This window comes from Protopterus annectens, chromosome 7.part0 (genome assembly GCF_019279795.1).
Source record: "Protopterus annectens isolate FY-2018-M chromosome 7.part0, PAN1.0, whole genome shotgun sequence".
Lineage (NCBI taxonomy): Eukaryota > Metazoa > Chordata > Ceratodontiformes > Protopteridae > Protopterus > Protopterus annectens.
This window is the reverse complement of record NC_056739.1, coordinates 87,915,258-87,942,774: the sequence shown is the minus strand read 5'-3', so window position 1 is coordinate 87,942,774 and position 27,517 is coordinate 87,915,258. Positions and strand designations below refer to the sequence as shown.

Below are 27,517 nucleotides of genomic sequence, written 5' to 3'. Positions count from 1 at the left end.
GGTATTCGATTTCTCCCCTTCCTTTCCCTCACTACCCTGTGCTCTTGTGGTAGAACTTTATTAGTTATTAATTTAGCTGCACAGTAATATTTCCTGTTTACTTCTGTTATATCGCCTGGCTCTCTATGAACAGTGCTAATTACTGTGTTCATTTGTTTCATCAGACATCTGACTTTTTGGGTTTTGTTAACCTTCTGCAGTCTATTTCTTTCATTGATCTTGGTGTATCTGTCTCTGTCTATGTCTGTTAAATCAAGCAACTCTTCTCTTAGCTGATTTTCTTGCAAACTGAGGGCACATCCCTTGTTTTCTGTTTCCTGTGGACATTCTATAGAAAGTTCTATAGCATTTTCCTGTGGCATATTCTCTTCAGTTTCATCCTGTGCCATCCGTTGCTCTGTCTTATGGGAATTGACTGGCCTATCACTCCTCAGCACTGACTGCATCAGAGTTTCCAGTTTCCTGTTCCTTGCTGTCTAGCTTCAAGTTAACATGTATACTGGTTTCCTGTGGAAGGTTCCAAATTATCTTCATATGGCACCTGAGCAATTGCTTCCTATTTCACTGGTTTCCCCTTAATTTGGATATCCATTGCTCTATCCTATTGTGGTGCCTTCTGAATTAGATTTTCTACACTGAATCCTTCACTTCGCAGGTAGTCCATAACCTCAGTTTTCTATTTCTTTAACTTCTCCATTACTAATCTCCTTTTCTACTTTTCCTCTTTGTCTTCTTATATTTTGTGTTGTAAAGTTTTCCAGGTCCGGATGCCTTTGCCTGTATTTCTCTTCAAATATCTTTGGTGCTGCTCTTATTATATTGGTTAGTTTTGCTTTCTCCTTTGCATAAATATTACACCATATTAAATGTATTTTTCTTTCCCATGTCCATATTTCTTCTTCAGATGTTTCCTGATCTTCCTGTTTCTCCTTACTTTGGAGACTCACTCCATCATGCTGTGATGTAACCTGTGTTAGACCTACACCCAATCCTTCACTTCATGGAGACTCCATAACTTCAACTTCTATTTTTTTTTTACTTCTACTTTATTAGTCTTCTTTTCTATGTTCCATCTTTGTGATATTATTTTTATTGTGAAATATTCCATATCCGGATGCCTTTGCCTGTATTTCTCTTCGAACATCTTTGGGGCTGCCTTCTTTATATTGATTAATTTGCTTTCTCCTTTGCATAAATGTTGCACTATATGAAATCTCTCTCTCTTTCCCATGTCCACATTTTGTTTTATACTTTTGAAATATCTCCTGGGTTTTGTTGTTTATATTTTCACATTTCCTCAGATGCTTCTTTTTCTAAACAAATCAAAGTTTCTTGATCTATATACTGTTTTTCACAAATCTGTTGTATTTATGAACGCAAATTTTCATTTGAAGCTTCTGACAGTTTTTCTTGTGGAAGTATTTTTCTTTTGTCTAATTTCTCTGTTAATTGTTTTGTATATCTTGTGTTTAGAAATTCTGTTTTTTTTAGTAACAATACATAAGTTCTTTCTTATCCTCAATTGTCTACTCTATTGTCTTTATGCCTCTTCTTTGGCCTATCATGTTTTGTGATTTTTGTGGACTGCTGCTTCCTTCTACAACAGGAGGGCCATCCTCCCCCTGGGCCTGGCCTGGCCCCATTGTAGGAATGTTTCCGTACTTTGAGGATTCTTCACTGTCATTTTCTCCAGTCCAGTCCTGGCACCAGTGTACCTACCAGGATCGGGCACTTTTTATCCTGGGTCTTGTTCACCCAGCTATCTTTTTAATTGTTGACCTACTTCTGTCCATGATATATGCTATATAAGACACAGAAGGCACCCCAGCCGAGAAACGAACCGAAGAACCTTTTGCTGTGAGGCGACAATGCTAACCGCTGCACCACCGTGACCGCCCAGATTGCATAACTTAGATAAATAGAATAATTTAATTCTACAACAGTAAATAAAGACAATCATACTGTACTTACATGTTCTCACGAACTGAGGGAGCGTTGACATTGTTAAGGTTAGTTGCTCAACAGTCTGATCACTTGTAGGAAGAAACTATTCCTGAATCCTGATGTTCTACACCTGATGCCTCTGTATCGTTGAAGACAAGAAGTGGAACAGTCCATGTGCGGGATGATACTTGTCCCTTATCAACTTCATGACCCTATCATAGCATCTGCAAGAGTAAAGGCCCTGTACGGACTGGGGATTGATCCTGTGATTTCCCTGGCCTGCTTTTTTGTGCTATCTTCTTATTCTTAGTCTTATTTGCATTATCTTTTGTTTAGTCTCTTCCCACATATCCTTAGCTGCCATAACAGATGCCTTTGTAATCCATACTCCTAAATACATCATCTTATCATGTCCCCTTAAATATGGGTATCACTGAGCCAATTCATGTGGTTGGTACATAATTTATGGTTTTAACCTTTGTTTTATCTTCATTCATTTTATATCCCAAAAAGACTTTAAGCTGTCTCAAAATGTTCCACAGCACTGAGATGTCCTTTTCTGGATTTATCAGGTACAAAATAATGTCACCTGTAAATAAAGCCACCTTCTCTTGGATACATACCAGTTATATCCTTGTATTTCTGAGTCCCTTACTTTCTTTGCCAGTAGCTCTAAATGTAAAGAAAGTAGCAAAGGGGAAAGAGGACAGCCCCCACCTGGTTCCAATGTTCAAACTCAGCTTATCTGAAAGGAACTAGTAGATACTGATTCTTGGTGAAATGTGTGAATCTATGTGAAGGTCTGGCTTCAGAGCACATGGTATAGGTGTCAGATTATCACAAGAATTGCGTAAGTGTAATGGCACATCACTATCCTCACCATATGAGTTAACAGTACAATGGTATCCTAACAGTAGCCATCCCACATGGACTGGCACTGGAGCCACTGCTGTCACTATTATCCAAGAATAAATCCTTAGTACTGAAGAAAGGCATCTCTTCCTCAGTATGCAGATGTGGCTACCCTGGTTTACCTATCCTCTATATCTAAACAACTTGAGAGTTGTGTTAAGTCAACAATAGGATGTGGTGTGTTCTGATGTTCCTCAAATGTTCTTACTTTTGATGTAAGCCGCGGTGGTGCAGCGGTAGCGTTGTTGCCTCACAGCAAGATGTTCTCCTGTTCGATTCTCAGCTGGAGTGCCTTCTGTGTGGAGTCTGCATATCCTCCCCATGGTGGAGTGGCATTCGAAAGACATGCGTGAATGGGTGTGCCTTTGTTGAAGGTTAGGTGCCGTGCTGGCAACTCGGCACCATAAAAATCTACTGCCAATCATTAGTGGACCGGAGTTCCGCTGTGGCGACCCTTAACCGGGAAAAGCCAAAAAGACAAACTGGCTGATAGTTTATCAAAACTAAAGCATAAAAACTTGGATAGAACAATCCAGAAGTAACATCCATAGTCTCATACCCGAGGTTTAACTTGGATCAACCCTTGGTCTTTCAGACTACATTTTACACCAAATAATCAAATATCCAAAAAATGCTGGAGGGGGGGGGGGGATTTTGCTGAGTCACTCACCTTGGAAGGGATGGATTTCTGCCAATGATTTAAGATGTCCTTGGTGGGGGGGTAGTGCTGTAATTGTACAGTAGTTTGCTGTTATAATTTGGCATAGACAGGAAGCTGGAGGAAACTGACATTATGTTCGGCAATTTGAACGATAGCAGCAGTCTGTCCAATGAAGGCGTACAAAAACTCATCTAGCATGTAAGGGTATGCGACCCTAACAGCTGCTCCACTCCAAGCCACTTTTCCTTCCCAGCCTGCAAATGGAATGGTCCAGCCATGAGGGGAAATGGTGGGGACCCTAAAAAACAAATGGAGCTGTAGGAGTAGCCATACAGGGTTTAGCTGGTGGGCATTTCAAAAGAACAAAAAATGTAAACAAAATAATAAATAACCAAAAATGACAGTTTATTTCACATAATTTATACTGCTGTACTTCAGTGGTTTAGCTAAAGCAACATTTCTAATAAAACACAGCACCACGGATCTATAAAGGCTGTCTTCTTGCTTCAAAAACTCCACCAATACTTCCAGGAACCATCGAAAAACAAGAGTAGCAAAATATGAACTTTATTCCATAACAAAAATAAAACAGGATTGAGCGCTTTCGTCTCCGTACCGGAGACCTCTTCAGAATCAAAAAAAGCAGTCAATGGCATTCTTTTATATCATAGCCAATAACAATGATTAATGTGCTTTGCATAATTGATTGATAATTAATTAATTAACTATCCACCATTCCTTTAAAGTGCTATAACAACCTGTATTGAATGTTGGTATAAATCTCTTCATACATAGGTATATTCCTAGAATAAAATGTACAATACATAAATATAAACATATATAAAAATATGGATATATATAATACAATACATGAACTAGAACTAATCTAAAAAAAAAAAATATATATATATATATATATATATATATATATATATATATATATATATATATATATATATATATATATATATATATATATATATATATATAAACATATATTCTGATGAAAAATGTATATAATAGGATGTAAAAAATGTGTATAAATATATAAAGTCTAAATATAAAAAATATATATATAAATATATACATGTAAAATACATTGTACAAATACTGTCACAAATACTAATGTATTTTACATGTATACATGTATATATTTATATATATTTTTTTTATATTTAGACTTTATATATTTATACACATTTTTACATCCTATTATATACATTTTTCATCAGAATATATGTTTATATATATATATATATATATATATATATATATATATATATATATATATATATATATATATATATATATATATATATATTTTTTTTAGATTAGTTCTAGTTCATGTATTGTATTATATATATCCATATTTTTATATATGTTTATATTTATGTATTGTACATTTTATTCTAGGAATATACCTATGTATGAAGAGATTTATACCAACATTCAATACAGGTTGTTATAGCACTTTAAAGGAATGGTGGATAGTTAATTAATTAATTATCAATCAATATGCAAAGCACATTAATCATTGTTATTGGCTATGATATAAAAGAATGCCATTGACTGCTTTTTTTTGATTCTGAAGAGGTCTCCGGTACGGAGATGAAAGCGCTCAATCCTGTTTTATTTTTGTTATGGAATAAAGTTCATATTTTGCTACTCTTGTTTTTCGATGGTTCCTGGAATTATTGGTGGAGTTTTTGAAGCAAGAAGACAGCCTTTATAGATCCGTGGTGCTGTGTTTTATTTTTGGTACTGTTGCTATTTTCGATTAAAGCAACATTTCTACCTCTCCCATGGTAGGGGTGCTAATACTTAATGCAGATGTAATGCCCACAGGTTGGAAACAGTACAGCACAAATAACTGACAGCTTGCTGGATCAATGTTCAGTGACATACAATGTGTTGGAATAAACTCACAGACTCACCACATTGCTGAACCAGGCCACGTCACACAAATAAGTTACCCTAATATTGCTTTCCTGTGGGGGGTTGGGGCAAGACACCACCCACACCCCAGCTACTTAAACATTACAGTTCCAAAGTCATGCAAACCCTTTAGAGTGTGTAATCTTTGAGATGTAATATTTAAACAGTGGGGGAGGCATGGGTGTAGATAGGCTTTCTTCACGTTCATAAGCAGGGTACCTCATTTCAGTGACATGGTCTGATTTGGCAATATGCCAATTTGATAACGTTTTTTTCCAGTACTATGTGATTGTCTGAATTTTGATTTGGTAAACTATCACATATCTGTATACTACCATTTTTCCAGTAGTATGTGATTGTCTGAATTTTGATTTGGTAAACTATCACATATCGGTATACTACCATGTTGCTACATTTTTTTCTGTAATGTTCCAAAGGCACAGTTATGTAAAGCCATTTCTTCTCTTCACTACATTAACAGACATGCATAACCTAGACTGTCTGCAGCTTAACACTGCATACAGACCCCATCCCCCCAAAATAAATGCATGTCACTGCATACAGACCCCAATCCCCCCAAAATAAATTCATGTCACCAGCTTGGCATCATCATTACACTCCACCATCTAAACAGTATGGGCCATGCTCGTGGAAGTTGCTAGAACCTAGCATGCATTAGACTACAAAGCAATTAAAATAGATGTGTACATGCTATAACAACATAAAACAAACAGGAGCTGTATACACTTTAATTTTTATTTACTTATTTATTTATTCTATCTGTTTGTTGACCAGGTAAGTCTACTGGACAAAGTCTCCCCTTTTCAAGGCCAGCCCAGGAGCATTGTATGGTTAAATGACTTGCTAAAAGTCACACGGCAGACAAATGAAGGTTGAAGGAATCAAACCCTGTACCTTGAGCATAGGAAGCAGCTTATTAACAGCTCACGGCTTTAGGCCTCTGACTGATGGCGCTTAGCAAAGTTAAAGGCTGGCAAATTCAGATAATGCTCTTTCGAACTGACCAAGTGAATCTCTTCCTCAAGGAAAAATAGTTGTCTATTTGCTGAAAAATGTGTCAACACTTGGTTGGCCCCTGTCATCTTTTTATCACAAAAGATGCACTATAGTCAGCAGGAATCTGCTGCTTTACTTCAAGGTATCTAAAGGATATGTGACAAAAACAGTTTGTTAGGTATAGGTCATTTATGCTTTCTTTACTGACATTTGCTGCACAATTACTGGGCTGTCTGTTTTAATGATGCTCAGAACTTTGGCTTATGTTTATTTTATACTGTGACTCAGACCTCTCAACTACCCAGATTTTTGCAAAATCTCCAAATTTTTGTCTCATATTTTTGGTCTGTGTTCCTCATAAAATCTGTGATTTTCTGGCAAATCATTGAGAATTGAAGTCACTAAATAATGATGGACATTTGAGCTTCACACTTCATATCCTTCAGAAAATACATACAAATGCAAAACCTGTTAATGTAGCAACTTTCTAAGTCTATAAGAGCGACTTTAACATTTGTCACTACCTTTGGGCATTTGTCCCCGTACTATTTTTGACTTTGTCCTGATTTCTTGTGCTAAAACGTTGAGCAGTAGATACTACATTTGCTATGCATTATTAACTAACAATGTCTATATGTCACGATGTCTGTGTGTACTTGTAATGAATAAAATTGGTTTTGTTTACACGATAACTAACAGTACATTTCCTCCCGCAGTGCCGCCCTGGGCGTTGATCGATAACTAACAGTACATTTCCTCCCGCAGTGCCGCCCTGGGCGTTGATCGCCATTGCTGTCGTTGCAGCCCTTTTAATTCTGGCATGTTGTTTCTGTATCTGCAAGAAGTGCTGCTGCAAGAAAAAGAAGAACAAGAAAGAAAAAGGCAAAGGAGGGAAGAATGCTTTGAACATGAAGGACATGAAGGGTTCAGGCAATCAGGTAAAATACATACACAGAAGGGGAGTGAGGCCCGACCTCCATACTACTAGAACAGAGCATGATGTGAGCATGGACGTGGGAGTGAGACCCTACCTCCATACTACTGGGAACAGAGCATGATGTGAGCATGGACGTGGGTGGGAGACCCTACCTCCATACTACTGGGAACAGAGCATGATGTGAGCATGGACGTGGGTGGGAGACCCTACCTCCATACTACTGGGAACAGAGCATGATGTGAGCATGGACGTGGGTGGGAGACCCTACCTCCATACTACTAGAACAGAGCATGATGTGAGCATGGACGTGGGTGGGAGACCCTACCTCCATACTACTAGAACAGAGCATGATGTGAGCATGGACGTGGGTGGGAGGCCCGACCTCCATACTACTGGGAACAGAGCATGATGTGAGCATGGACGTGGGTGGGAGACCCTACCTCCATACTACTAGAACAGAGCATGATGTGAGCATGGACGTGGGTGGGAGACCCTACCTCCATACTACTAGAACAGAGCATGATGTGAGCATGGACGTGGGTGGGAGACCCTACCTCCATACTACTGGGAACAGAGCATGATGTGAGCATGGACGTGGGTGGGAGACCCTACCTCCATACTACTAGAACAGAGCATGATGTGAGCATGGACGTGGGTGGGAGACCCTACCTCCATACTACTAGAACAGAGCATGATGTGAGCATGGACGTGGGTGGGAGACCCTACCTCCATACTACTGGGAACAGAGCATGATGTGAGCATGGACGTGGGTGGGAGACCCTACCTCCATACTACTGGGAACAGAGCATGATGTGAGCATGGACGTGGGTGGGAGACCCTACCTCCATACTACTGGGAACAGAGCATGATGTGAGCATGGACGTGGGTGGGAGACCCTACCTCCATACTACTGGGAACAGAGCATGATGTGAGCATGGGCGTGGGTGGGAGACCCTACCTCCATACTACTGGGAACAGAGCATGATGTGAGCATGGGCGTGGGTGGGAGACCCTACCTCCATACTACTGAGAACAGAGCATGATGTGAGCATGGACGTGGGTGGGAGACCCTACCTCCATACTACTGGGAACAGAGCATGATGTGAGCATGGACGTGGGTGGGAGACCCTACCTCCATACTACTAGAACAGAGCATGATGTGAGCATGGACGTGGGTGGGAGACCCTACCTCCATACTACTGGGAACAGAGCATGATGTGAGCATGGACGTGGGTGGGAGACCCTACCTCCATACTACTGGGAACAGAGCATGATGTGAGCATGGACGTGGGTGGGAGACCCTACCTCCATACTACTGGGAACAGAGCATGATGTGAGCATGGGCGTGGGTGGGAGACCCTACCTCCATACTACTGGGAACAGAGCATGATGTGAGCATGGGCGTGGGTGGGAGACCCTACCTCCATACTACTGGGAACAGAGCATGATGTGAGCATGGGCGTGGGTGGGAGACCCTACCTCCATACTACTAGAACAGAGCATGATGTGAGCATGGATGTGGGTGGGAGACCCTACCTCCATATTACTAGGAACAGAGCATGTTGTGTGCATGGACGTGGGTGGGAGACCCTACCTCCATACTAATGGGAACAGAGCATGATGTGAGCATGGACGTGGGTGGGAGACCCTACCTCCATACTACTGGGAACAGAGCATGATGTGAGCATGGACGTGGGTGGGAGACCCTACCTCCATACTACTGGGAACAGAGCATGATGTGAGCATGGTCGTGGGTGGGAGACCCTACCTCCATATTACTAGGAACAGAGCATGATGTGGGCATGGACGTGGGTGGGAGACCCTACCTCCATACTACTAGAACAGAGCATGATGTGAGCATGGACGTGGGTGGGAGACCCTACCTCCATATTACTAGGAACAGAGCATGATGTGAGCATGGACGTGGGTGGGAGACCCTACCTCCATACTACTAGAACAGAGCATGATGTGAGCATGGACGTGGGTGGGAGACCCTACCTCCATACTACTGGGAACAGAGCATGATGTGAGCATGGATGTGGGTGGGAGACCCTACCTCCATACTACTGGGAACAGAGCATGATGTGAGCATGGACGTGGGTGGGAGACCCTACCTCCATACTACTGGGAACAGAGCATGATGTGAGCATGGACGTGGGTGGGAGACCCTACCTCCATTCTACTAGAACAGAGCATGATGTGAGCATGGACGTGGGTGGGAGACCCTACCTCCATACTACTGGGAACAGAGCATGATGTGAGCATGGACGTGGGTGGGAGACCCTACCTCCATACTACTGGGAACAGAGCATGATGTGAGCATGGACGTGGGTGGGAGACCCTACCTCCATACTACTGGGAACAGAGCATGATGTGAGCATGGACGTGGGTGGGAGACCCTACCTCCATACTACTGGGAACAGAGCATGATATGAGCATGGAAGTGGGTGGGAGACCCTACCTCCATACTACTGGGAATAGAGCATGATGTGAGCATGGACGTGGGTGGGAGACCCTTCCTCCATATTACTAGGAACAGAGCATGATATGAGCATGGAAGTGGGTGGGAGACCCTACCTCCATACTACTGGGAACAGAGTATGATGTGAGCATGGACGTGGGTGGGAGACCCTACCTCCATACTACTAGAACAGAGCATGATGTGAGCATGGACGTGGGTGGGAGACCCTACCTCCATATTACTAGGAACAGAGCATGATGTGAACATGGATGTGGGTGGGAGACCCTACCTCCATATTACTAGGAACAGAGTATGATGTGAGCATGGAAGTGGGTGGGAGACCTTACCTCCAAACTACTAGGATTAGAATATGACCTGAGGACAAAGAAAGACAAAACTGTTATTGATTATGTAGCAAGATTCAGAAATATTTGCCATCTTTATTATACAATGTTGCTGGCAGAGGTTAATTTGATCTCACTGGTCTCCTTAACTAAAATACATTAGTAACTAAAATGGTCCACTGCAAACACTTTTCAGCAAATACAATGGATGCAAGAAAGAATATGTTTATTTTTTAACTCTGCAGATTGAAGTGCTGGGATTTTGTCATGATAAATGAACCAGAAAAGCAGGAAAAAATCAAGATAAATAAGAGATGTTTTGGGAGGGAGCAAATCAGACATTATCGGGAGGTCAGGAATGAACCTCGATCCTGAAACTGTGAAATAAAAACCTTAAACATCTACTCAGTGGTAGGCAGACGCAGTGAATGCAGTAACATTTTCTGTTAATGTTAAACTGACATCCCGTCCAGTGTATTCTCAAAGTACATGCCTCTGAGCTGTTCCACAGGATCCTTGCCTTTTCTTTATTAGAAATGATTTTAATATCATGCTCATCTCTGTGTTAGCATATCCTTAAGTTCTCTCCATCACAAATCCAAGCCTGGATATGAGATTCACTGTTTCTTGTAGGGAAAATGTGTGTGGTATCCACTGCGAGAGAAGGCAGTTGGGTGCTGTGTGGTTACATTCAGAGATTCTCTAACCTACTGTCAGAAAAACTAGGATGACATCTCCACATTTCTACTTTTCTTAGCCCTGTGAAAGACAATTGCATCAGCTATAAGGTGAGCTGCACACACCAGAGAGACCAGTTGCCTGGATCACACTGGTCATTAAAAGGTTGGAAAAAAATAATTTTGTCGCAACTAAATTTATTCCTCAGTGTATGAAAATAAGGTTCCTCACTGGATTCGATTCTATTAGCGTTCACTCTTCATGGATGTCAATTTTACCACAACCTTCTCCACCTTCTTTAGCATACTGTCTCCCATTCAAGATGGATTCCTTCTCTTTAGACAAAGAAGATTAAAGGACCAACAATTCCTGCTACCATCCCCTACTTCAGCTCCACATTTCCATCCTAGCACCATTCTGGAACTCATTCATTTCACTTTACAGCTATTAAGTGCATGAACATTGAAAAATATGCTACAAGACAGTCACACTTTAAATACTTTGATGTGCATACATGCATAGAACTCTCTTAAAATTAGCTAGCTATGTTGATAACAAACGGCAAACACACAAACACACATATATATAAATCCTTGAAAAAATACTAATCAAACAGTTTTTATACTATTCTGAAACAACTCTCTATTTTCCCAAATAAACAAATTTAGTCCAGGCTGCATTTTATCCATTAGCAACCAAATCTATCTGCATATTGAAAAGAATCATTTTTAGGTGGCTAGAGAATTACTGATTGGGAAAGTAGCTATATCTTTAAGAAACCACCTTTCCAATAGGACATTTCAAGTGATCTCAGAAATCATTTTCTCATTCACAGGCACATTCCAAGCTGGAGGGCCACAGGGCTCAGAGTTAGACCCTGGTTCTTTTCAGTCTATTACACTTCTTTTCTGTCTCACCTTCCTGCTTTTACTTGCGCGATGTACGCTGATGTCATAGTACTTCTGACCTCTACTTGTCCTGCAACTCTTGAGAAAGTTCTATAAAATTATTTCCAGCTCCACTTGAACCGAATGGGCAACAAATAAATAAATAAATGAAATAAAAAAAAAATAATCAACAAATTGTTCAAAAACTGCAGTTCTGACATTTGGAGCTACCCAAAAACTTGCACAAAGTATCAAAATTTCAATCACAAATTCACATTGGACAATACTTCCACAAAAGACAAAAGTACTTAGATGTTTTTTTAAACACCTTTAATTACTTTACTGATCGAACAATGGCATGGTTACACATTCAGTTATAAAAAGAAAACAAAATATTTTTCATTAATTTCATGCATTATGCATGTTTTCCTTTTTAATAGTTATCATTCACTCCAACATTGCATAAACTGATCACGCCCTGACTTTCCTTAAATATCACTCCTCCTCCTGAACATTTTTATGCATATATTGGAGAAGTTCTGAGGGTTAAGAGAAGGCAGAAACTGAATAATTTATATAATGCTGCTTATATTAAATATCACACATATTGCTATATATCCTATAATATTTGAAAATGTGAACTTGTTAATATGGTTTGATTACTTTTACAGTAGAGAGTCAATTATCCAAGCATCAGTTATCTGAACGCAGCCTTCCAAAATGTTTGGGTAGGATAAAGTCATAAAGTCTGAATATGTAAACGTTATAAGTATTTGCTTGTGCATATGTTTTTGAGCATGTAACCCGCTCATGTGTGAAAAATATTATTTGTCCACTGGAATTGCTGAATGGTTGAAATGTGTATTCCTGCATGCAGAAAAAAACAAGATTTTAGAAGTTTTTTTTTAATCCGGTTCAAAGTATGTTTGATTATCTGATCTACCCTAGGTCCCAATTAGTTTAGATAATTGATTCTCTACTGTATATAAATGTAAATTTGCCTATGTCGCAAGTGATAATTCAATAAAGGTGTTTAAAAAAAGACAGATCTACACGTTTGATTGTTAAGCTTACTGCTGATTGGCTTTTGAGAAGCTTAATTTCTATACCCTATGTTATTTTATATTACCATAGATGTATCAAGGTTATTTTAAAGGAAGTTTACGCTGGTCTTGTTATTGTCAATGGAAGTCTATTCCATAATCTACAAAAATGTTGTATAATGATAGCGATGTCTTCCCCTGATCTAGGCCACCCTCTAAAAGTTCCCCTGTTCCTCTCCTCAGACTTGAGGAGCAAAAACAAAAAAATCTTACTTTTAAACTGTAGCAGACTGCTTGATATATTTGTAACTAGTAATTGCTACACTTTATGTCACTCATGCTTCAGTTATGACTGGAAATGCAATACCAGCATTCACTTCTGAATGCCCATGATGCACTGAAAAGTGTTCAGCATATGCCAATCATGACATCTAACATCTTGTGCTCAGGATGACTGTCCCCTCAACTCACCATAGCTATGCCGCTGTGTAATGTATGTCACCTTTTTCCAATTATTAATACTTATTTTTAGTATCGGTGGTGCAGCAGTTAGCGTTGCCGCCTCACAGCAAGAGGTTCTCTGGTTCGATCCTCGGCTGGGGTGCCTTCTGTGCGGAGTCTGCATGTCCTCCCTGTGGTCACGTGGGTTTCCTCCGGGTGCTCCGGTTTCCTTCCACATCCCAAAGACATGCTGTAGGTGGATTGGACACTCTAAATTGGCCCTAGGTGTGAGTGTGTGCATATGTGTGCCTTCTGTGGAAGGTTGGGCGCCGGGCTGGCAACTCGACACTGTAAAACTCCACTGCCAGTCATGACCGGACTGGTGATCTGCTGTGGCGACCCATAACCAGGAAAAGCCGAAAGAAGAAGAAGAAGAAGATTTTTAGTATTAGGTTCCCTGTTCTGGGATATTTATTCCATAATCTTCAAAGGTGGTGTGTAATGCATCTGTCACATTTTGTATTTAGTAGTACTTTTTTTTTAATATTAGGTGTTCCGATCTAGGGTTAGTGTACCCAGTAGTGCACTTCAGGCATGCACTTTCATATACAACCAGATAAGGCATTGCCTTAAACAAGAGGCAGGCATCACTACTAAACAAATTGTGATAAACAAAATATGATGATAGTTCCAAAAGCCTTTCCTGACTGTTTACCGCCTCTCTGAGTTTTCTAGTAAGGAATCATATCTTTGCCTTTTGTTTCAGATGGGGGTGCTCAGAGGCTACAGAAACAAAGTGCTGTTCCCCCCTGATACAGTGATCTCCCTGATATGATTAGTCATGCCCTTTAGAACAGATGAACTACAGAGTAGGTTTTCCTGACTTTGATAGATACACACTTGTCAAAATTGAAATGGTTGTACCATGTTCTCTAATCTTTAATGATAATATGTTTATTATTTGACCATTTTTTAATCATAATTTATGTCCTTTTTGTCAAGTCTTATGATGCCACATTTAGTGACATAAAGGTGATGTCATCACTAGTCCACCAGGCTTGGAGAACTAAAGCACTTTTTATTGAAGTAATTAAGTGATCCAGTATGTAGTCATCTGCATATCTGGTTATGCATGGCCTATGTCTGATTTTACACTTGAGAAGAATGGTCATATTAGACAAAGAGTGCTGTGGGAGATCACTTATAACACCCATTTGGATAGATACCCTGTGACATGGTGCATGACCACAGTTTTACCTACAGTCTGACATTTAATAGTTCTGATTTGTTACTTATTCCCTTATGTGACGATGTCAACTTTCTTAGCTAGGTCAAGATAAGCGCCATGTAGCTACCTATCTGAATAAAATGAAGCTTGTAACAAATACACTCAGTACAAAACTAAATATTGCTATTAGTATTCTCAAAAATGGTCATTGCAGGGGGCTGTAGCCCCCTAAAACCCTGGTGTAGGGTCTTTGCCCCCACAACCACAATCCCTAAATGTAATTCTTCCACAGTTGCTGTACCTCAGAAGAGGGGGAAGCTGCCCATGAAGACTGTATCTGTGAAGACTGCATTCAGACAAATTGGCAATGCATCCCACATAGTGTGAAACAGCTTGGGGTTTGTAGTGCAACATGACCCTTTGCTGATTATGTATGCATAAGTGTAGAGAATTTGCATTAATTCAGAGAGTCAGGTATGGCCATGAATGGTGCACAGTCATGCTAACAGCTGTAGCCATGCTACAACACAGACCATGCTACTTTGGCCACATGACCCAAAAGACAAGTGACACAGAGGCCACATATCCAATATTATATGCATTCACATTCAAACCAAATTAACTCAGAGATGTAATCCACAGTCCCCAGAAGGGCACCACAGCACAGTGCCAAATAAATTAATTATTTAAATGGTGAGGAAGGAGGCAGATAATACATGGGGAAGAGTAATCAGAGGAAAACGGAGTAGGATACCACGAAAGTGAGAAGGGTTTAGGGGAAAGGGAGATGTATTTTTTGAGGCACTCATCCATTTTTGAAGAAAAAGAAGAAGGAGAGAAAAGGGGGTGGTAATAAGGTTCAATGATGTGGTGGAAGGAAAATAAAGGAAAGGTGGCAGGGGCATACACACACACACACACACACACACACACACACACACACACACACACACACACACACACACACACACACACACACACACACACACACACACACACACACACCAGACCAACAGGAGAGGTGGTGAGACACAGAGGTAGGGCAACAAGGGAATGACCCTGACAGAAATAGTGGAGATTTAGTGATGTGAGCACTGGAAGAAGAACAGGGGATGCAAAAAGAAAAGCAAGGCATGATAAGAAATGATGGTAAATATGGAGCAGTATGGTGGCCTTGCCAGTCCAACCCAGAGGCAAATCCACCCTGACATTAGTCACATCCATGGTGGATCTCAGGGGCAGGCACAGTCTCTGGTGGCTGAAAGGTCAGAGCTGGACAGCTACATGAGTATACAAGCAAAGGGTGCAAATCTGGACATCCAGGTATTGGTGCATTTCAGTCATCACTACCCACAACACCTCCTGTGGAGTGACCTAGGTGGCCTCCGCTGTGCCATCCGTAAAAAAGGTGTCTTTGCCACTTCCTGAGAGGTGGCTAAGGAGGCCACCTGTGAATGCTCCAGGTCTCTACCTGCAAGGTGACTTTCCTCAATCTACAGTGAGGCAGGCCTGGAGACAACTGGGAACTCAGTAGTGGGTGTGAAGGTAGCCTCAGAGTATGGTGACCATTGCCCCACCTCAGCTGATCCAGTATAACACACAAATAAATGGAGAGAAAAAACAATAAAGAAACTAAATGCAAATATGAGAACATAAGCATCTGAGTTACAATATAATGCCATATCCCACAACCCCCAGTAATACCCTCCATGTAATCTGACTCCTGGAGATCATGTCCTGTTTGCACTATCACCCCAACCAACTTACCTCAATCTCCTGTAGTGCTGCAAAGATACTAGTATATCCCTTGGCAAAGAATATTAAAAACTGGTGAATATACAAATCCTATATAGAATGGTTGGTGAAACAGAAAGCAATTTATGAAAAGCAGGTGGCACTCCCTCCATAACCTCTTCTTCCCATTGGCAGAGAAGGTTGGGTTGCCTCCTCAGGTCACTGCATGTATGCAGACACTACTCACCAGAGCAATGATGTCTGTAGCACTAATCTTCTCTCTGGCAAGCTGATGCCCCCATGCATCCACTTTATAAACTGGGCCCTAATACCTGCCGAGACACATTCCTGTTGGTTCTTATACAGAAAGCTCAGGAAAATCCTTCACTTCTTTTTGCATGTCAGTGGGCAGTAGTGTGACCAAACAAATGTGTAGCGTTAAGTACTTTTTTTTTCAAAGAATCACACTTGCTTGAAATTATATAGTGAACTGCTGTTGATTTCTTGAATTATTATTTATTGTTTTTTTCTGCATTTAATAACTGTAAAAGTGCATTTTCACTCCTTTACCTTGCTGTTATTTTTTCTGACTTAAATCACCTTACTGTTCTAATACCTTTACTTAAATTGTCTTAAAGGCAGTGTTTAGCTAACTGTTGAATTACTGGGTGTATAGTACTGCACTTTGAGTAAACATTTTTTGTATGTTTTACATTAAGAGGACTGAGATATTATCCATCTAGTGGCAGTAGGTAGTAGCCTAGTTTATCCGAGTTGGGAAATTCACAGGAAGGCCCCGAGTGTAGGACTTATTAGTCAGTTTACTGAGTTTTCAGTGCCCATATAAATTTGGTACATTTGTATGCGGTTGCTGCTCATTGTGCAGCAGCGATAAATGGTGCCTTGAAGAGATGGAGAAAACTAGAAGCTAAATTTTCCTATAAAACTACTTCTGAAAGTAGCTCAGTGAGCATAGACCAACTGCTTTGCACGCTGAATAGCATAAAGTAGCTAGTTTGCGCATTGTGGAACAGTACCCTTAAACTTAGTATTTTATACCCAGTTCTAATAATCTCTAATCCCTAATCCGAAACGCACCCTCAGTTAGCCCTTTATTACCCCTCATGCACCATACCCTTGTAGCCCACCAAATAAAGGACTTGACCTTATGGACGTGCACTTTCCAATTTCTCTGCAGCCAGTTTGGTGGATATGGGAGTCTTCAGAGAATGCAGCAACTGTCTCATATTTACTGACAACCATTTAATCCTTAAAGATACAAATACAGTATGTGAAAGATGTATACAAAAAATGTCACGGGAGGTAAATCTCTCAAACACAAGCACTGATAATAACAATCAGGTTGTCAGAAATGAACACACTACATCCACCACACACAGTTTGCACCTCACACTTAGACCAACTTATGTGGGGCATTTAAATGCAGCCTTCACAAACCCCAAAGACCTTCCATATATTCCTCATGCAAAAATTATCCTCAACAAGAGCAAAACGCTCAACAAAAATGACTAACACTACCCATACAGCCATACCCAGTGCAGCCTCAACTCCAAAGCCCATGAGGCAGGCCAACATACTACTCAAGACTCTAGTCTTAGGGGACTGTATTGTATGACATATTGAAGCCCTGCTTACTAGGCTGAACAAGGAGAAAATGTTGGTCAGTTGTCCATCGGGAGCCAGGATCCATCAAGTTACGTACACACACAAATCACTGCACCACAGGTACCAGTATGATTCAGTCATAGACCATATAGGTGTTAATGACCTGAGACATACCTCCCTAGTCTATGTGAAGAGAGGTGTTTTGGAGGTCTCAGACTATGTGTCACAGGGTGACATGTGCCTAGCATTGAGTAGCATTCTACCTTAAGCAAGGATGATGCCATCATATGAACAAAAGATGCTTGACTTTAATAATTGACCAAGTTTCTGGTGTTATTCTAAGGGGATACAGTATTTGTCAACATGGGAGGATAAGATTAATAAACCATGGTGCTTTGCCGGAATGTTCTGCACCTGTCCCCCTAGTCTTTCAAATATTGGCTAAAATATTCCCCTCCCCCACTGAGCCTTTTTTGGCATTGCCAAATTGACAAACCTTCCAACACAGCAAAATCAACCCATGGGAGTTTTAAGTGTTCATAGATTGGTACTGGTTAACTGACCTTGTGGATCATTTTAAGCTTAACTAATTACCCCATGTGAGAACCAAACCATGCACCTTGTGTCTATAAGGTAAACACCTTAACCATTATACCAACCTCCCACCTACTCAATGCCAGGAGTCTAAACAAGACACTACACTCCCTCCAAGCTCTCTTCATCTTGGTGAATTCAGACATCTGTGTAGTTATCAAGACAAAGTTTAAAGCACCAAAGAGTATCCCAGCATTGCAAGGCTTCCGTGCCTTCCACATATTTTAGACCAGCAACTGCATAAACAATGACTAATGGTGGAGGTGTCTCAATCTACACCAATAACAAGCATGGCTCTAGGTTAGTTAAAGAGGAGTACCATAGACAAAGTCCCATAACATATCCTAGAAACCTATAGGTCACCATGTATGTCCTATGAAACCCATAGCTTATACTTAGACCTATTGGAAACACTAACCATTCAACCAAATGCATACTCATGGGGGACTTTAATTACCCCTCTATAGACTGAGAATCCTAGACTGACCCAAATTTGCAGACCCAGAGATTCCTGGACTTGGCAAACACAAACATTCTAGACCAGACAGTGCATACACCTACTAGAGGTTCAAACAAATTGGACCTGGTACTTACAAATATGGGAGAATGCTGCACCCTCCCCTAGTGTCATGTCCTCTCTGGTAAGGTCAGACCACAAAGCTGTCTCCTTTGAAATAAAAATTAATTCTGTAACTCCAGTAAACCCTGCAACAGTTAGTAACTATTCCTTGGCAAACTACCTTTTATTAAGCAATAATCTATCAAAATTTCAAGCCCCTCCGAACCCAGAAAACACAGCAGTCTATGTGAAATTGTTCACAGAAACTCTGTACAACCTTGCTAATGGTTGGCTAATGGTTGCATAGAGGCTGCTTTGCTACCAGAAATAAACCCAAAACAAAGTCAAAAATCCTGGTGGAATCTAAAATTGAACAGGTTGTACAACAAAAGAAAAAATTCAGAACTACTAGATGAAAAGACCTAAATTTTGCTTGTGCCATAAATAGGACATGTTGGAAAGACAGATATGTTTCTCAGAGAATTCCCATTCTTTGGAACAGGCTCCACATCCACGTGAAGCAGAGTTCTTACCTATCCCTGTTTAAGCTCAATTTGGACCAATGGATGGGTAATTAGAAATTCACCCATGCAATGGTGCCTGTGTCTCTGATGGACAGATGCAGTCAGTAAATCACCCTTTATATAAATCAAATTTCTGGGTCACATTTGGGTTGCACGGCTAGGCTTATAATAGCCTTGTTGTTATTAGCCCAGTATACACATACGAACCTATAAATAGTACATTTTGGAGGGACAAATATGTATCTCAGAGAATTCCCATTCTATGGAACAGGCTTCCCATCCATGTGAAGGACTGCCTTCCCCAACCCTATTCAAGCGAAACTTGGATCAGTGGATTTGAAATCGGAAATTCACCCTTGCTCTGGCACCTATGGATCTGATGGACAGAGGCAGCCATTAAAGCATGCCTAGCTAACATACACCTCTTAAAATAACCACTAAGACATGATAACTTGTGGAATACATTTGGGTTGCATGGCTGGGCTTATAAAGGTCATTAGCGTATTATACACATATGAAGCTATGAACAATAGGGAGCATAAATGCATCCATCATACAAGATAGAACATTAATAATGGTAGTATGCTGTTCACTGAAGTCATCAGCAAACCCCTTAGTGGCAGCAGAGCTGCACAAAAAATTAGTAGAGTCTTCCTACATTTTAGTGTGATGCCGGAGGCCTTGTGCTCAGTAGGAAGGCCTGACCAACATGTGCGTATGGGCCACGTCAAAGGTAACATTGATAATGCATTGCATTATAAGAATTATTCAGAAATATTCTCATTCTATCACTTCATTTGCACAGCCACTATATTAAAGGGCTCATGTTAGAGAGATACAAAGTAAGGCTGACATTGTGCTGATTAATATGTTAAAGCAAGCAAATATAATCCACAGAATTCTGGAACAGAACAGCAGCACTGTAGGCAACAAAGCTGCCAAAAGGAGCTAGGGTAATGCAGGGCAAGTGCACAATAAGCTTGTATGGGCCAGACACAGAACAGGGGTATATACGACTTTGGCAGTGGGGTTGCAACATTTGTAGGAAGACATGGAGACTGACATATTTTTTGAGGAAAGAAGTGATAGTACAGTGTCCAGGGTATGGTTGTCCCTTGGCCACCTGTGTGATGCCATATTGGCAGGAACTGCTGACTTAGCCATGTATGATAGTAGCACAAATGGGAATGGGTATATCAACCATGTCACATGTGACTTGCACAGCTGCAGCACAACTACTGTAATTTGATAAAGGAGAGGGGATATGTCTGCAAACATGCACTGATCACAGCTGCACCCACAGATGCACAAGTATCAACGTGGAACCAAAGGAGTGCCAAAGACTGGGGAAGCTCACCACAGCAGAGACAGAAGTGGCCTTCCAGGCATTACACTCTCATGGCAAACTGATGCTGGGTAAGGGCATGACTGATGAAACCTTCCAGGATGAGGTGTGGCAGTGCCTGGTGCATGATGTCAATGCCATGGGGCGGCATGACAAGAAACCAAAGCAGTTATGATGTAGGATGACAGATATGATCTAGTATGCATCCATCAAGCAATATTCTATCATCAGGGACAGAACTGACACAGTAGGAGGACCACATGTAGAGAGCACCCTGACAGAGACAGAAGACAGCAACCACTCACCTATACCAGGAGGAGGCCTGGATGCTGGGTCTGGACAGATAGCAATACCATGTCTATCTGTCAGGGGATGTTCCATTTTGGTATGTCCATGTGTAAGCACCATAGCATAGTGACTTGCCACTGTCAGTGCTGCACTACTGATAAACATACACATACCTACCCTCCATTATAACGGGGATGCAACAGCCATGACCTGCTCCTCAAGTTATGCATGTGTCCTTTAATTTTGTATATGCTGGGCATGTATTAGTGTGTGTGTGTGTGTGTGTGTGTGTGTGTGTGTGTGTGTGTGTGTGTGTGTGTGTGTGTGTGTGTGTGTGTGTGTGTGCAATGTGTCAACACCATAGAGTGGTGTGATGTCAGCTACATTTTCAGTCAGACTCATGCAGTTCCACACCATCCATTACATCTGGTGGTGTGCAGTATATGGTGCCTCAATGGGACTGTCTGCAGACATGTCATTATCCACAGTATACCCCCACACGTGTGTAGCAGCACCAAGTGTCAGATACATGCTCATGATGTACCAGGACATCTACTGCATAGGAGACCTCCTTTCTCTCTGTTGCAAGGCCACTCAGAACATCTTGCTGACATCTGCCCTCTGAAAACTCAACCACATCCTTAGATAGTGTGTGACCCAACCTCCCAACCACTCAGCTGTTTGCATAGCTACCACATCCAGATGCCATAACACCTCTGCTATTCCATCCATGTTAATGCTGCTGTGCCCTGCCACTGTGTCCCACCCATCTTCACAAGTTATGATGACTGTCCCCTGCCTACACCTTGGACTTGTGAGTATTAGGTAATGTCTGATGCACAGTGTGGCCAGACATTACACTGCACTGCTTAGTCTGGGGATAGCATTGCATGAATCAGTTTATGCTATATGGTCTTTGTTGTGGCCTATACATGTGAACAAGGTGATGCCTCCTTGCCTGAGCCACTGTGTATTGTGCCTGCCTCGACCTCGCAGCTGGTTCTTCCAATACTTCCTCAACTAATAGCTCCTCCTTTGCTGTGGCCATTTGGCATTCCAGTGGTAGAGTCATACTGTAATTGGTTATGTAGAGCCATGTTGTGCAGCATGGCACAGATAACAAATATCTTGTTGTAGGTCTCTAAAGCCTACTGCATTGCATCACTAAAGGTATCCAGGCAAAGGAAGTGGGCCTTCAGCACTCTGAAGAGACACTCGATATTCTGCTACAGTGTGGTGTTATATGCCATTTACCATTTCTGACATGGGCTGATGGCCTCAAGTAGGTGTCATAGGTCACAGCTCCATGACATATTCTGCATCACCTGCAAAACACAATGGTGGACATTATTATGAGTTGCCTCCAGCCTGCATACCACTGGGCATGTTTTCTCAGCCAGAGGGAGGAGAGGAACACACAAGGATGGCAGAAATACATCCTTAGTTAACTACAGCAGGTATAACCATGGCTAAGGAACAGAACATAGGTTCATAGGTAGGTGCTAGGCTATTGGCCCTAAGGCCTTTACAAGCCTAGCCAAAAAGGTACCCTGGCTTTCGCTACCCAAGAAAATTATTTTCCTGTGCCCCTGTTGATCAGAGCCACAGAGGTGATCCTCGGGGTGAATTTCCTATTTCCCATCCAATCATCAAGATTTTTCTTGAAGAGTGCTAATGAGAAGCTTTGTTTGATATAGATAGGTAGTTTGTTCCAGAGTATGGGAAGTCTCTGGGACAGGAATCTATCCCTCCAGCATGTTCTGTTTATTGTGGTGACAAGGTTTAGGTCCTTAGATCATGTAGCTCGGAGGGATTGGGATTTATTTAAGTGGAACATGTCCAACAGCTCTGGGTTTGACATAGCTTTGTATGTTAGGCAGAGATCGCCTCTGAGTAGGCGATATGCGACAGAGTAAAGCTGGAGGTGTTTTGAGGCAGTCTGCATAGGGCATCTGTTTGAGGCCGGTAATCCTCTTTGTGAGGTATTTCTGTGGCCTTTCCAGTTGTTGTAGATGTCTTGTGAAGTACATACCAAAAGGGGCTCTGTACTCTATATTGGGTCTAATGAGTGACGAGTAGAGGGGAACAATGACCTCTTTTTTCCTGGATGAGAAACCTTTTGTGATAAGGTGTGCCACATAGAAGGATTCCCTGACTACTGTGGCAATATGATTATCAAAGGAGAGACTACTATCCACCTGTGTCCCAAGGTCTCTTATCGCACTTTCGGTGTTAAGTAGATAACCACCTATGTGGTAGCTCATGGGTACAGAGTTTTTACCAAAGGGGATGACAGTGCACTTTTTGGCATTGAGCTTAAAACCATGGCTTTGACACCAGGCATCTGTCTCATTAAGGCCCTTTTGTAGGATGTCCACATCATTAGGAGTTTCAGTTATGGCTCCTAGTTTACAGTCATCTGAGAACTTTGTTAGCCAAAGACCTTCTGTGTTAGCCTGTACTTCAGAAAAGTAGATACCAAACAGGAGAGGACCCAGGACTGAACCCTGTGGTACTCCACTTGTCACTGGTCTGAAGTCGGATTTGGAGTCTGCTACTTTCACAGTGTGGGTTCTGTCAGTGAGGCAGTTGGCAACCCATCTTGTGACATAGGGATTTATACCTAGTTTAGTGAGTTTATCTATAATTCCAGAGTGGAGGATGGTGTCAAAAGCCTTGGCGAGATCTAGATAGGCTGTGTGAACCACCTTACCCTCGTCTACGGCTTTGATGACTGCTTCAAAGAAGTCTATCAGGTTTAGGAGGCATGATCTGCCTTTTACAAATCTGAACTGAGTGGGGTCCAGAGTTTGGAGATTACCAATGTATTTGTTTATAAGTTCCATGATGATACGTTCCATGGCCTTGCAGACCAGGCTCATTAGGCTAATGGGGCAGTAGTTCCCAGGGTCCGTGGTGGCTCCCCCTTTATGGAGTGGGATAACCATCGCTGTGTGCCATTCAGTGGGCAGAAAGCCTGAGGTGAGGCTATGATTGAACATGGTGCTTAGGTGGGGTGACAGTTCATTCTGTAGTTCATGTAGAACCTAGCCTGGGATGTTGTCAGGTCCCATGGATGCTGTGTTCTTGGCTTTGGAGGTGTGTTTATTACCTGTGAGGCCGTGATTACAGGAACTTTGCATTCTTCCAGTATAGAGATGGGCCCTTTAGGGTGTGAGAGGGGGGTAAAGTTAGCACTGAACCTATCTGCCAGGATGTTGGCAATATCAATTGGTTCTGTATATTTTGTGCCATTGCGCTGTAACTCAGAGCAGATCTGAGTGTTGCCATTGAGATTCTTGACATAGCTGTAGAATGCTTTGTGGTTGTCTTTAGAATCAGTGGCAATTTTGTTTTCGTAACTAACTTTGGAGGATTTTATGAGGGATTTCAACTTCTTACTGAGGCTGACCAGGGAGTTCCTCCAATCATGGGATTTTACTCTTTTTTGCAACAGTTTCTTTCTTCTGTTGTAGAGTTTGTTTATGGCAGGGGACCATCAGATTGACTTCCTTTTTGTGGAGGATAGCATCTTGGTTCTGTTAGGGATAGCACGATCCATGCACTCGTTTAAGTGCTTATAAAGTACATTTGTGTAGGATTCAGCAGTCATACCTCTATTGTCCATCTGCATGGGTGTTGTGAAGTTTGCCACTTCTATCTTAAGAAGTGTGAAGTTGGCTTTGGATAAACTTTTTACGGTGGTTTCCCTAATAGGGGGTGGGGGCGGGATGTGGATGTCTAGGCTGATTAGCTTATGGTTGGATCTGACCAACAAAGAGTTGACCTCTGGTGTGGAACACTTATCACCCATGTTGGTAATGCCTAGGTCTAGGATATTGCTGCCCCTGGTGGGGTTGTGGATAAGTTGATCCAAGGCATTGGAATTTATGAATTCCTGAAAACGTTGAGCAAAAGAGTTGGTACATGAGTAGTTTTCCCAGTTAATGGTGGGGTAGTTGAAATCGCCCATTATTAGGGTGTTGGGTTGTAGCGTAATATTTTCCAGTGTATCAAGAAATGAGGAGTGGGAATCCTAGGGCATGGCGGGGGGTCTGTTGCAAGTTACAATTTGGATTGCGGTCTTGCCTAGAGTTAGTTGCACTTGGATAATCTTGGATGCATTATGCTGAGCAACTAGCCTCATCTCTACTTGGATTTTGTACTGTTTTCCAAAATTTTTAACAAGGTTAATATCTCGACAAATGTATTTAATGTTAAGTAGCTTAACTGGTTAGTGTTTGGGAAATTAAAATCCTTTTTGAAGATTATATTTTTATTAGCATTTATATCTTGGAGTTTAGTCTAGAAATCCTTGTACACTTTGGAGAACATTGTATAGAGAAGGCTCCTGTAATATTATATTAAGAAACAGCAATGATTATAATGGGCAGTTTATTATCACGAGTTGTTTTCTTGGTTTCTGGCTTTTAGGTTTTCTTTTACAAATATTAAGATACAACTGTCTTATCAATTTGCAACAATACAAGGAGTTACTTTTTAGAATCTATGATATGCATTTTGGATGTTTAAACCTGGTTCCAGTAATAGAACAAATGCCAGCATCTTATAAGCACAGAAAACTTGCACTTTTCTTGTCTCTCTTTGCCCCCACTTCTTGTCAGTCATTAGTCTCCTCCTGATCACTTGGTACATTTGTTCCTCCATCACCAGAGAGGGTTCGCTGAGAGAGGCAATCATGTAGGCAACTACCTTCAACTATAATTTGTTTTATATCGCATACATTTTTTGGGGGGGGGCACTAAAAAAGATACTGTAGGGATGGAAATGTTCTTGTTCAGTACTTGTACTTCCTGGAAAGAGAGAGAGAGGGATGTGAAGCCCCTGCGTGCAGAATACTCCTGTGGTTTGTACATCTCACTCCAGGCCAACAGCAGTTGATCCTTCATCTGTGGCATCACGTCCTTTGCTGCAGACTTAATGCCAACACTTGTTCCTGATATACAGGTGTCATATGAGGGGATGGGAGACTCTCACAAAGCAGAAGCATGTCCCTGTGCTTTTGGAAGGCTCAGTAACCCCAATGTATCCTACTGCATATCTAAGAGGGTGGATCTTCATGGATTATTCACCTCATCATATAAAAAAGCCATGTCATAATTAGACAATCTTTTTTTTAACCTCGTTGATCTGTCCCTAAGTTTGTCTGCAGACATGCATATTACACTTTTGCAAATACATTTTCAAAGTCCAGTGACTACCTTAACCGAAAGGAAGTCACCAATGACTAGGGTGTTTTTTGGGGGGTTATCAGATCACAGAGTGTACCTTTTGGGTTTTTGAGTCTAGCGTGATTCAGTTTGAGTCCCAGGTGTTTTGTCTTTATGGAATCTCCCTGCTGCTGTTAAAGGAGTTTGTATGTGTGATTTCCTGTGGTCAGTGTGTAACATGGGTAATGTTTTCTGATTTTGTTGAGTTTGTGGATTCTTGTCTTTTGCATGTGTATCCTACGTTTCTGTATACATTGTGGTATGTTTACATGGTGTGGCTGATGTTGAGAACCCTTAATATTCTGCATATACTTAATCAGCTCACAGTAGGTAGTGCTTTTTCTGAGTCAGTATTTTCTTTCGCTGCCCAAAACAGTCATCCTTAGCTTGAGTATTGTGTCTTCATACTTAAACTAAAGTTGAAATTTGTGCTGCCAATCAACACCTAGTTTCGTTGTCAGTCAATAAGGCATTAGTTTTGAAAGCAGTTTTTCTTTTTAAACAAATTGTGTGTATTTTCTTTCTGTTTATTGTTGCTTTATATGACAGTATTAGGTTCTGGCATTAAATGGACATTTAAACTCCAATAAAATAAATGACTTCAGTACAGCAGTACTTAACCAGGCCATTTTAGGGGTATAAATGATTACAAAATAATGGTCAACACACAGACTCACAACGAATCGTTGACACTGCACAGATGAAGATGTGATGAACATTTTTTCAGTTTCAGCATGCAATTTCCTTTAATGAGACCAGTGTTATATTGCAACCGACACATGAACATAGTGGGTCCTATCTGGCTGAGAAACGAATGAAAGGTTTCCTGCTTAGCTTAATATGCCGTGCAAATGTATTTCTTATTTTACCTCACACTCTTTCCTTCTCTCTCTTTCTCTCATTATGCCCACAATCTTGGACTAACCTGGATCACCATATACTGGTATGTCTGTTTGAATTATTGTTTTACATTTCCAAAATAAATCTTGGAAAAGCTATTTACTGCAGCCTGACAAATATTGTTCAAAAATCCGTAGTTTATTTATCAGTAAAGATAACACGTCGCTAAGTCAGGAAAGGGATAGGAGAACAAAATAAGTTCATAAACTTTATAAGAAGATGACCGAG

The 27,517-nt window shown here is 41.2% G+C and overlaps 1 protein-coding gene across 2 annotated transcripts in view; it reads left to right on the top strand.

Moving 5' to 3' along the window:
* SYT2 (synaptotagmin 2) overlaps positions 1–27,517 on the top strand; it is a 1,145,572-nt gene that overhangs the window by 1,038,617 nt on the left and 79,438 nt on the right. For both annotated transcript variants that reach the window (XM_044076513.1, XM_044076514.1), the window contains one exon: positions 7,235–7,407. In XM_044076513.1, coding sequence (XP_043932448.1) covers positions 7,235–7,407 — 173 coding nt within the window. The remainder of the gene's footprint in view (positions 1–7,234; positions 7,408–27,517) is intronic.